Source organism: Gadus macrocephalus, chromosome 7, assembly GCF_031168955.1.
Source record: "Gadus macrocephalus chromosome 7, ASM3116895v1".
Lineage (NCBI taxonomy): Eukaryota > Metazoa > Chordata > Actinopteri > Gadiformes > Gadidae > Gadus > Gadus macrocephalus.
The window spans coordinates 24,133,362-24,145,874 of NC_082388.1; the positions used below are offsets into that span (position 1 = coordinate 24,133,362).

Below are 12,513 nucleotides of genomic sequence, written 5' to 3' on the forward strand. Positions count from 1 at the left end.
AATAAACTAATTTTATTTACAATACACTCATTTTATTTACAATACACTCATTTTATTTACAATACACTTATTTTATTATGAACACAGTGAACATGGCTGGTTGCTACACTTAATCTTTCTAGGCTTTTGGAAGAATGGCTCTGCCATGCTAATGATGATATAACTTAATGCTGTCAGATTGTCCGTTATGATGGGGCATCATCTGCGCACGCGCGACACCGCAGTTATTATTTATTTATTTTTCTTATATATATATTATATATATAATATATATATAAGAAATATATATATATAATTTATATATATAAATTATATATATCAGTGTTTCCCCTACCATTGTTCAGTTGGCCTGGCGGCCCGCCAGGCCAACTGAACAATGGTAGGGGAAACACTGATATATATAATTTGTCCCGCAAGCGTTATCGCTTCAGTGTGTATTGATCTGCAGTCGGCAGCATGGCCCGTTCTGTTCTGACCTTTGCTTTCTCATAATAGTCGTTTTGTGTAGGCGGCTTGTGATCTTTAGAGAAAGCTTACGTCTATAAAGGGAATTCTTTGTTTCCCTCTTGTGTCAATCACGATGGCATGTTCGATTGAATAATGAGGAATTCATTCTATCTTAGTTTTGCCGTGTAGAGGCTGTCGACACTTTCATCATCAATATCAACGCTTGACTATAGGCTTAACTTACACTACAACTAAACTTATACTATACTATCATTATTATGGATTTGCTTCTATGAGTAGGCCTACCTGGGAGGGGATTTGGATCAAACAGCAGCACACAATTAAACAAATAACTTAAAAATAATAATAAAATTGAATTAATTCTGTTCACATAGAAGTACGATGGTACTGGATGTGGTTCGGGTGTATGTGTGGTGAAGTCAATCACTGCATGTTTAGGATGACAGTGTGTGTGTACTTCCTGTTCTGCCCCCAGACTCCCCCAACTGACGGCGGCCATCGAGCTGGTGACGGAGATCTCCCGGCAGCTCACGGAGGGGAAGAACCAGGCGGTGGCCGGGATCAGCAGTACCTTCGACGACCTGGAGAGGGCGCTACAGCAGCGCAAGAACGCCCTGATCACTGACCTGGAGAACATCTGCAGCTCCAAGCAGAAGGTGGAGACAGATGTTTAGACATAGGCACTGACATCGACGCTTTCTTGACATTGACTTCTATAAATTAAAGCTGCACTATGTCACTTTTCTATTTGCTCCGTTAAACTTAACTTGGCATTAGAAAGTTTCTCAAGTATGACAGACAGTCAAACAGACGTTCGATATGACCTTTCACATCTCCATGGTACTTTGACTCCATCTCTCTCTCTCGCCTTCCTCAATCTTTCCCCTTCTCTCTCATCCAATGGGCTTCCATCCTCTCCGCTCCTCCCCCCAGGTGCTGCAGGCCCAGCTGACCTCCCTCCTGCAGGGGGCAGAGCACATCCAGAGCAGCTGTGGCTTCACAGAGCAGGCCCTCAGCCACGGGAGCTCCACGGAGGTAGGTCCCAGCGCACAAAGAGGACCCACAGCCAATCAAACCACAGGAACAGTCGGTTAATGTGACTGATGCTAGTTGCAGCCAATGGAATTGCAGCAACACCAATGCTGTAAAACTTGTTAACTAAAAGCAGAAATCTGTAAATGAATTCATACGCTGTTTATGTTCCAAAAATCTATGTTCCTTGAATCACAATATGAGTAAACTGATTTTGTTCTGGTATAGTAAAGTAATAATAATGTAATTATACTTTTTTTACAGTGCACTTTTTTTAGTGCTTGACAGATCCACACCACCAGAACCACAGTAAAATTACAATAATGATGCAGAAAACAGTCATTACTTCACATCATCTTTCGCCTGCGTTTGGCGGCCAGGTGCTGCTGGTGCAGAAGCAGATGAGCGAGCGTGTTACGGCGCTGGCGAGACACGACTTCCCAGAGAAACCGCATCAGAACGCACACCTGGACTGTCAGGTAAGAGATGTCTGTTCACACTGGCCCCTCCCCGTTCTCTCTCTCTCTCTCTACCTCTCTCTCTCTCTCTACCTCTCTCTCTCTCTCTCCCTCTCTCTCTCCCTCTCTCGCTCTCTCTCTCTACCTCTCTCTCTACCTCTCTCTCTCTCTCTCTCCCTCTCTCTCTCCCTCTCTCGCTCTCTCTCTCTACCTCTCTCCCTCTCTCTCTCCCTCTCGCTCTCGCTCTCTCTTTAGATGTTTTAGTATCTTCTGTCATAACATGATGTTGATTACGGGTACGGTTTGTATGGTTATTAACTAAAAGTAACTAACATATTTTAAGTGTCGCTCACTGAGTGTGTGCATGCGGCTGTATCATCGCGTGACTCTGCTGCCCCCTGCAGGTGGAGACGGACGGGCTGCGCCGCTCCATCCAGAACCTGGGGGTCCTGATCACCACGGCGGCTGTGGCCCACACCTCGGTGGCCACCGGGGAGGGCCTGCGCCACGCCACCACGGGGGTGCCACAGAGCGTTACCGTGACGACCAAGGACAAGGTACGGCACCGGACAGAGTCCAGGACTGCATTCAGCAGTGGGCGTTTTTGGTTGATATCTTTGTTTGTTTTTATTATGTTTTTTTTTTCCAGGGGAACATTTGATTTGCATCAGTAAGAAAATTATTGAATCATTAGATTTAGTTAATTTTACGTTATTTTTACATATAGTAGTTTGTTTGCAGACACTACCTAGAGCTACCCTGAGGTTATATGGTGGTTGTGCATTTCTTGTTCTGTTCAGTTGTCTCTCTCTCTCTCTCTCTCTCTCTCTCTCTCTCTCTCTCTTTCTCTTTCTCTTTCTCTCTCTCTCTCTCTCTCTCTCTCTCTCTCTCTCTCTCTCTCTCTCTCTCTCTCTCTCTCTCTTCTTTCTCCTCCTTAACTCCACCTCCACCTCCTCACTGGTCCCTCCCTTTATATAACCCTGCCCCCTATCCCCCCCCCTCCCCCCTCCCCACAGGACGGGGAGCTGGTGCGGACGGGCAACGCCCTCCTGCGGGCGGAGATCACCTCGGCGGGCGACGGCGTTGCCGCGGCCGACGCCGAGGTCACGGACAACAAGAACGGCACGTACGAGGTGGGCTACGTCCTGCGTGCCGAGGGGGACTTCCTGTTCAGCCTGGCGCTCTACGGCCAGCCCCTCCGCGGCAGCCCCTTCCGCCTGCGGGCCCTCAAGCCCTCCGACGTGCCGCAGTCCCCCGACGACGTGAAGCGCCGCGTCAAGTCCCCCAGCGGCACCGGGGGCCACGTGCGGCAGAAGGCGGTGCGCCGGCCCTCCAGCATGTACAGCACCACCAAGAAGAAGGAGAACCCCATCGAGGACGAGCTCATCTACAGAGTAGGTGGGTGTCCCCACCGCCGGGAGTGCTAGGGGGGTAGAGCCACGGTAGGGCCCCAAGGGTGAGGGCCAAGAGGGCTAGGGCCACGAGGTTTAGAGCCCCAAGGGCGAGGGCCAAGAGGGCTAGGGCCACGAGGTTTAGAGCCCCAAGGGCGAGGGCCAAGAGGTTTAGAGCCCCAAGGGCGAGGCCCAAGAGCCAAGGGCCACGAGGTTTAGAGCCCCAAGGGCGAGGGCCAAGAGGTTTAGAGCCCCAAGGTCGAGGGCCAAGAGGTTTAGAGCCCAAAGGGCGAGGGCCAAAAGGCTAGGGCCATGAGGTTTAGAGCCCAAAGGGCGAGGGCCAAGAGCCTAGGGCCACGAGGTTTAGGGCCCCAAGGGCTTGGGCCACAAAGGCTTCATTTTTAAAAAATGATTTATTTTATTAGTCAAATCTATCAGCTCATGAACTTCTTTGTCATTTTTTGGCTGGGTTAGTGAAGGTGTCCCTGAAGCTGAAGGCCTTTGTGTCCTCAGGTTCAAGAGGCAGAGAGAAGGGCGAGTTCACCAACCTCCAGGGCATCTCAGCCTCCAGCAACGGCAGGGTGGTCGTGGCAGACAGCAACAACCAGTGCATACAGGTGGGACTGATGACTGATGATGATTGACTGACTGATGGCTGACTGATTGACTGATGACTGACATGAATTACCGGTGACTCAATTTTTACCATTATACCAACATATACAGTATGTACAAATCAAAAACATCACCTGGGCCTGCAGACCAGGGATCGACTGATATGGATTTTTAAAAGCCTATAACGATTTTTTTAGCTTTTAGCTATTTTCTTGAGTCGATATTTGGAGCCGATACTGCTTTTGCTTCCTAAATTTACTTCATAAAAATTTCACAATGATGATAACAAACGTTACAAGTCTCAATTTAAAATAGGAACATTTATTGAACTGTCTGTAAATAATGCCATGAAAAATAAAATAATATAAAATAAAATGTGCGAAAAAGATCGGCCGATGCCGATACATGTAAAAAACACAAATATCTGCCGATAATATCGGCCGGCTGATATATCGGTCAATCACTACTTCAGACCAGCCCAGCTCTGTAGCACTGGAGTCCCACCACTGTGAGTCTTTGCACCAGACTGTTCTTCTGACCTCCCTTCGTCCGCAGGTGTTCTCCAACGACGGGCAGTTCAAGATGCGGTTTGGGGTGCGGGGGCGTTCCCCGGGGCAGCTCCAGAGGCCTACTGGTGTGAGCGTGGACCTGAACGGGGACATCGTGGTGGCGGACTATGACAACCGCTGGGTCAGCATCTTCTCATCGGACGGCAAGTTCAAGGTGACATATTGACCCACCGACGCAAAGACAAAGTCTTTGTCTATTTTTGTTTTCATTAGTACTTAGTCATTTTGATTTATTATACTTTATCCTGTGCTTTCCACTTCTGCTGGGCTGTTGCAACAAACAAATTACTCCTACGGGGGACTAATAAAGTTGTATCTAATCTAATCTACCCCATTTTGTTCAAACAAATTCCCAACTCCCAAATCCCGTCATCATACCCTATTCTGTACCTCCTCCCCCCCCCCCCTTCCTCACTTCCTCCTCCCCAGAACAAAATCGGGGCGGGGCGTCTCATGGGGCCGAAGGGCGTGGCCGTGGACAGGAACGGACACATCATCGCCGTGGACAACAAGGCCTGCTGCGTCTTCATCTTCCAGTCCAACGGGAAGCTGGTCAACAAGTTCGGAGCGCGGGGGACGTCCGAGAGGCAGTTTGCAGGTGAGGGGAGGGGCTTATGAAAGGTAGTTAGCAGGTGAGGGGAGGGGCTTATGAAAGGTAGTGAGCAGGTGAGGGGAGGGGCTTATGAAAGGGAGTTAGCAGGTGAGGGGAGGGGCTTATGAAAGGGAGTTAGCTGGTGAGGGGAGGGGCTTATGAAAGGGAGTTAGCAGGTGAGGGGAGGGGCTTATGAAAGGTAGTGAGCAGGTGAGGGGAGGGGCTTATGAAAGGGAGTTAGCAGGTGAGGGGAGGGGCTTATGAAAGGTAGTGAGCAGGTGAGGGGAGGGGCTTATGAAAGGTAGTGAGCAGGTGAGGGGAGGGGCTTATGAAAGGGAGTTAGCAGGTGAGGGGAGGGGCTTATGAAAGGGAGTTAGCAGGTGAGGGGAGGGGCTTATGAAAGGGAGTTAGCAGGTGAGGGGAGGGGCTTATGAAAGGGAGTTAGCTGGTGAGGGGAGGGGCTTATGAAAGGGAGTTAGCTGGTGAGGGGAGGGGCATCTGATGGGTAATTAGCAGGTGAGGTAGTGGGGCTTCTGATAGGTAATCAGCAGGTCAGAGGAAGGGACATCCGAGAGGCAGTTTGCAGGCGAGGGGAGGGGCTTATGAAAGGTAGCAGGCAGGTAATGGTGGAGCCTCTGATAGGTTGTTATCAGGGGAGGGGAGGGGCTTCTGGTGGGTAATCAGTAGGTAAGGAACAGAGGCTTCTGATAGGTAGTTAGTAGGTGAGGGGAGGGGCTTATGAAAGGTAGTTAGTAGGTGAGGGGAAGGGGTTTCTGAGAGGTAGTTAGCAGGTGAGAGGAGGAGCTGCTGATAGGTAGTTGGCCGGTAAGGGGAGGGGCTTCTTGAAGGTGGTCCACTCCTCTGATGGTGAACCAAGGGGATAGTAGGGATAGTTCAGAGGTGAGGAGGGGTTCCCGCACACTGTGCACTCATTTTGGTTCTGTGAAGAGCGTTCAGGTTATGCCCTCATTTCCTATTGCCCATCTCTCATCTCTGAATACCCTCCTCTATGTCTGTTCTTCCTCCTGTTCTCCCCTTCAGAAAAACTTGGCCCAATTGTAAATAAGTCAGTCCCAGTTTTCAGTAAGTATTGAGTGTGGGGTTGGTACCACCGTAGTCTGTAACCCAGTGCCTTGCCTAACCTTGCTCCCTAGTTACTCTCCAACACAGCTTTTGATCAACCTGTTTTTATTTAACCCATGTGAGGTATGGTTTGTTGTGGAATGTGATCACGAAGATCAATAGTATCATGTCACTGGTGTTTTGTAATTTGTAATTGTTTTATATGATGATAATGTTGGCATATGAAACTGATGTGACGTTACCGCGAAATAACAGAATCAAATAACATTGTGATGACAACATAAGCAAGAAATAGAAGTGAAATGTGTGTCAATAATGCAATAACACTATAGGAAGCATCAGTGATTTCTCAGTTTACTATCTGGATCAAATACTTCAATAATACATGAAAGCATTTAGCTTTAAAACCATCTAATGCTCACAACTATAAAGTTGTAAGAGCCCATTGAGATGGAGTGGTTTTGTGATTGTTTGGTTGTCGTATGCAGAGATTGACTTCAATTTAATCAATTTGGAGCATCTTTGTGCATGAAACAAATGGCTCTTGTTTTTACCCAATCAAGTGATTAACTCTGATTTTACAAAAAAAAAATGATATACAATTCGGGGTAAAAGTCTGGATTTTGAGATTAAAACACTGATATTTTTTTTGGACACAACTCTACTTATGGTTTAATCAAACAGTTAAAGCAGGTGTTGGAAAACAAGTTGGGTTGCTATCGGCATAATCCTCCTTCCCAAGTGCAGAAAAAGACATCAAACCGTGCATTAACACTGCAATATGATCCCTTTTCTCCAGGTCCGCACTTTGTGGCTGTGAACAACAAGAACGAAATCATCGTGACCGACTTCCACAATCACTCTGTGAAGGTAAAATATGAAAATATTGCAAAAAAGAATGATCATCATTCACCCTCACCACTGTATAAACACTGCAAAAGTGAAAAAAAAAACTCAAGACTCACTTCTTTAGAGTTCACCTGGACTCTGCATAGTCACCCCGTCCCAGCCCTCCTACTTATTGGATGTTGTTTGTCCTGGCACTTAATGTACGCACTTATTATATGTCGCACTTAGTAATAGTACTTAGCTGTGTACCATTTATCCTAGCTGTCTTTGTTATATACGGGGAATGGGGTAACCTAGTGATTGGTAGTGCTTGGCACTTGGTTCTACGAACATCCTTACTGTACCGACAGCGATATATTGTTGTTTCTTTCTTCTGAGAAATCTACTTATTGTAAGTCGCTTTGGATAAAAGCGCCTGCTAAATGCCCGGAATGTAAGCGGCGGCCATGTTGTCTCCTTGTTGGTCCTCAGGTGTACAACGCGGACGGAGAGTTCCTCTTCCGGTTCGGCTCCCACGGGGAAGGGAACGGCCAGTTCAACGCGCCCACCGGCGTGGCCGTGGACGCCAATGGAAACATCATTGTGGCCGACTGGGGGAACAGCAGAATACAGGTGAGACCCCCGACCGTCACCTGCTTTACGTCCTCACTGACACAGGCTCTCCCTTCAGGTCAGCTGACATTTAGTGGGACGTCTTATGGAGCTTATTCTTAAAGTGTTCAACTTTAGAGCGAGAAAACACAGAGCAACGCTGTGTCAGATCTGTGTGTGTAAATTCCAGCCCTGGGTAAGGGTAAGTTCTCTCTCTCTCTCTTTCAGTCTCTCAATTTTTCTGTCCCTCCTCTTTCTTCTGTCTCTCGCCTTTCTCTCTCTCTCTCTCCTTTCTCTGCCTCCCTCGTCTCTCTCTCTCTCTCTCTCTCTCTCTCTCTCTCTCTCTCTCTCTCTCTCTCTCTCTCTCTCTCTCTCTCTCTCTCTCTCTCTCACATAAACAGAGTGTATTGTGTGGACTGTGTCTGTGTGATCTACCTCCAGAAAGGTCTTATCTTCTCTAGAATGTGAGCCCTTCCCCCAACCCCAGACTTTATTACAATCAGATGGGCGAGGGTTGAGAGAGGGTCATTCTTCGGGAGGGGGTATCATGGATTTACGACTTTGGTGTTTACAGAACTGTTCCAAAATAAACATTCAAACGGTGAAACCTGTTGGAACTCAGGAAGGGGGGATGTAGAGAGCATTTTGTAATCCCTTCCTCGTTTTTTGTGTGTGTGTGTGTGTGTGTGTGTGTGTGTGTGTGTGTGTGTGTGTGTGTGTGTGTGTGTGTGTGTGTGTGTGTGTGTGTGTGTGTGTGTTAGGTCTTTGACAGCACAGGCTCTTTCCTGTCCTACATCAACACGTCTGCGGACCCCCTGTACGGGCCACAGGGCCTGGCGCTCACCTCGGACGGGAACGTGGCCGTGGCCGACTCCGGCAACCACTGCTTCAAGGTCTACCGCTACCTGCAGTGAGGCTGAGCGGAGCGGAGGACAGTGCACGTCAGCGGAGGACAGTGCACGTGAGCGGAACTTTCCCGTGCACGTGAGTGGAAGTCTCTCGTGCACGTCGGCGGAGGACAGTGCACGTGAGCCAAACTCTCTCGTGCACGTCAACAGAACTCTCTCTCGTGCACGGGAGCGGAACTTTCTCGTGCACGTGAACAGAACTCTCGTTGCACGTGAGCGGAGGACAATGCACGTGAGCCGAACTCTCTCGTGCACGCGAACGGAACTCTCTCGTGTACGGGAGCGGAACTCTGTCGTGCACGTGAACCGAACTCTCTCGTTGCACGTGAGCGGAGGACAGTGCACGTGAGCCGAACTCTCTCGTGCACGCGAGCGGAACTCTCTTGTGCACGTGAGTGGACAGTAAACGTGATGGGAATTCTCTCGTGCACGTGAACAGAACGCTCTCGTGCACGCGAACAGAACGCTCTCGTGCACGTGACGTGAGCGGAACTCTATCGTGCACGTGACGTTCCATGGCTAGATCTCCCAAATCCCGCCTCTGCACCAATATCGCTTAGGAGAACCCCCTACAAGGTTGCGCTGAGATTCCTCTTGACTTTTCTTCAACTGCCGTTCTATTTAGCGTATTCTATCTTCAATCTACAAAAAATTGTTCTGAAGTTGTAAACTTTTAAGTCACACACTATCGATAACTTTACAAAGCGGCGGGGAGTTGCGCTTGGAACGCCGTGCATTCTGGGTAATGCTTTCGATAATCTTAAAGGCTATTGCTTGGCTGGAGGACAGACATATCAGTCTCCTGATTATGCGTTACTGGCGATAATATATTTTACCACAGCAACCTGCAATACAGTGTGCTACCTTTACTGGTCATAACTGTTCAGAACGGCCTGAAGAGATGAACCCATACTGGCCAAGGTTTAATATCAAGCTAACATAGCCGTAGCCATGAATATCCCGAGTGTAAAGAACTGATGTATCAAATAAGGACATGAATCATATGCCTTCATGTGCTAAGTGCATCCTTGGTTACCAATCAAACTTTGGTGTTTAAAATGAACTTTTAACGATCGCCTTTCCTATATGGCCCAGATTCCCGGAGTACACAAAATCCAGATTTCCCTTTTCTACGCTGTTTCTGAATCCTTTCCATTCATTCCAATGAGACGCAGGCAAAGATTACAACAAGGATTCATCCTCTATCAGGCTCTTTTATGACTTTAACCAAAGCCCCATCCCCCCACCCCCAAACCTTATCAACATAGTATAACATCCTACATTATTGTTGTATTGTATAGCTCTAGTTCCACACACCGAATCGTAAGAATCTAAACCAGACAATCTAGACAATCGGATTGCCCGTACACATATTATATATAATTAGATATATTTAATTGTTGTCAGTTTACTTCTGAAGATAAAATAGGTTGTCTTTTTTGTCCTTCATCTCTGAACATCTCCACTCCCATTGTTGTCTGCGGAAAAGTGCCAGGCCTCAATGTAAATAGATGAGGAGTCATTCACATCCCCCTGGTCTGTGGCGTGGTCCTTTCTAGAACCTCAGGGTTGGTATACATAGGCCTACTCAATATATATATATGTGTGTATATATATATATAGGGCCAAGGTTAGTTCCCTATATAACGGATATATAACACACTGTAGTATATCAATACATTCAGCGGTAGTAAAGTAGGAAACATCAAGAAACACATTATAAATGTGTCATTGCGCTGTATGATTTTCCAAAGGAATTGTATTTATTTTTTTGATTTTCTTTTCTACATGATTTCCTCGAAATGTATTTTTCTAACGGGTGCATTTTGACCTCGCATTCTCTCCTCTTTGCCAACCAACTGTTGACGGTCCCTGGGGAACGACAGCACCACCTAGTGTTGGGGATCCTTTCAACGTGCTCACATTAGACAAACAGTCACTTACCGCTGCCAAAATGTGTTGTTGTACGTCGTTGTCGAACGTTGCACAAAGATAATGAGAAAAAAGGTCATATAGTTTACAAGAGTAATATATGGATTTGTGTGTATTTATCATCACACTTCTTTTGACTGTAACGTATTGTGTGTCGCAAAACGTGCGGTCCTAATTGCAGACAGGCACTTTGGGACACAACCGTGCGCTGTGTGTTTACTTCGTGTTCGTTTGGTCTTTCGCTTTATACTCACATCTAACTCCGCGGTTGCCTCACTTTTTGCTTACATCCTGCGTTTTTAGGGGCTTTTCATTCAGCCGTGACAAACTCAACGTGCATCTGCTTCCCTAAAGACGCGTTCACACCAAAAAAGGGGCGGGGAAAAGCCATAAAAAGTTAAACGCGTCTTTGCAAATACATCAAACACGTTCACAGAGGCAAACTTTTCACCCGTAAATGTGCGGATTGATGCAAGGTGCAGCTCAAACACCCAGGTTCACACTGATTTCGCGTGATTCTACTCGCGAGAACCCTTCGCTCGAGTGGAGATATTTAAACTTTTCCGCGTATTTCGCCTGATGTTGGGGTCCAGAGTGAACCGCAGCATGGAGGAGAAAGTTATTGTTGCCGTTTGCGACTCCCGTTGCTCTATATCTATGTGATATTATATAATATCACGGTCAAAAGCGGATGATATTATGAATCTTAAACGACTGCGTCAGGTTCTCCGACGTCTCTTTTACTTCCAGAACGTTAAGGCTCATAGTGGTTTATTATCTTGGCCATGGTTGTGATTTAATTGCCGAAATAAAAGGTAATCGGTCATAAGAGGAAGTCCCTCCTATTACACTAAGGCAAGTAAATCCAACTCATGCAAATCACTCGAGGGAGTAACATTTTTCTACTCGCGCGAGCAAACTCAGACTTCGTTTTTGGTGTGAACGCACGATAAGGGATTATGGTGCGTTCCAGAGCCCATACAAACCTGTGGGACGTGGGACTTATCCTACCTCCAACTAAGAAAAGTGCACTGGAATGCCTGTCGAAGTGGAACATCCCACTAGCGAACTGGGGGGTGATCGACCTATCACCAAGTAGGAGCTAGTACAGTTCAGGTAGGATAAGTCCCACATCCCATTGCTTTGGATGGGCTCTGGAACGCACCAATAGTCCTGGTTTGCTTGTGGCTATGAACCGGTAAACAGGACCTTAAAGATGGGGTAACACTGCTGTAGCTGTGCAGGCTAGAGCACTATGATATAGACTGCTAAGTTAATCACATGCACCTGTTTACATTAAAGTTCTGATTGCAGAAACTGGTTGCCATCTAGTTTCTACAACCTTTGTAAAATCTAGTCAAGCTAATCTATTTCTTTGTTTAATTAATAAATAATCTTGAGTTTTTTCGTTTTGCAGTTCTATATCAACGGTTTGCCCATGTATTTTCTTTTTTTCCATCAGTCCATATCTTTAATCATCACTGATTTACCGACACAGATAAAAGGTATCATCATGGAAATAGTATTTACTTACATGACTCACAATTACATGAAATACTCAATATGTCTACTTACTGCAAGGATATTATTGTAAATATTAAAGAATTACACTATGAATTGTCTGAATAATTGGAGTTATTAGGTCTTAAGTCTCAAGCTTTATCGACCCATGACCCAAAGGTCATCCCAGTAAAACTTACAGGACACTCTGGGGGAAATGCAAACCCCAAATCGGCCCTTTTGGATGTCTGCAGAAGATGCTAAGGTAATGGTAAGTAAATAAAGACCCCTTTGAAGAACAGTGAGAAAATCAGTTACTGAGCGTCAAGAATGTGGAAGTCATTGTCTTCAATCGATAGGGAACAATTAGTTGGTAAATCTTTCATTGCATGGAAAACAACCAAATGCTTGACATCCAAGCATCGAAAAATAAAACAAGCAACATTGATGACTGGGTCATTTATTAACATTGCGTGAAAAAAACAACATAACTCTTATTTCTGCGATCTTTCATGTACAGGTCCA

At 46.5% G+C, this 12,513-nt stretch overlaps 1 protein-coding gene across 1 annotated transcript; it reads left to right on the forward strand.

Moving 5' to 3' along the window:
* The first annotated feature begins 849 nt into the window (after positions 1-849).
* LOC132461426 (tripartite motif-containing protein 3-like) lies at positions 850-12,105 on the forward strand. The gene is made up of 13 exons (XM_060056512.1): positions 850-864; positions 915-1,124; positions 1,402-1,503; positions 1,881-1,979; positions 2,363-2,515; positions 2,975-3,356; positions 3,863-3,966; positions 4,520-4,687; positions 4,963-5,131; positions 6,167-6,208; positions 7,008-7,078; positions 7,529-7,669; positions 8,410-12,105. Exons 1-13 carry the CDS (start codon positions 850-852, stop codon positions 8,560-8,562), a joined length of 1,809 nt encoding a protein of 602 aa, XP_059912495.1. The 3' UTR covers positions 8,563-12,105.
* The last annotated feature ends 408 nt before the right edge of the window (positions 12,106-12,513 follow it).

What these genes read in the sequence shown, in the direction of transcription:
- LOC132461426 (XM_060056512.1), top strand. An exon ending in GCCACGGGAGCTCCACGGAG is followed by an intron (nt 1,504 to 1,880) that starts GTAGGTCCCAGC and finishes TTTGGCGGCCAG; the next exon opens with GTGCTGCTGGTGCAGAAGCA. An exon ending in GGGGGAACAGCAGAATACAG is followed by an intron (nt 7,670 to 8,409) that starts GTGAGACCCCCG and finishes TGTGTGTGTTAG; the next exon opens with GTCTTTGACAGCACAGGCTC.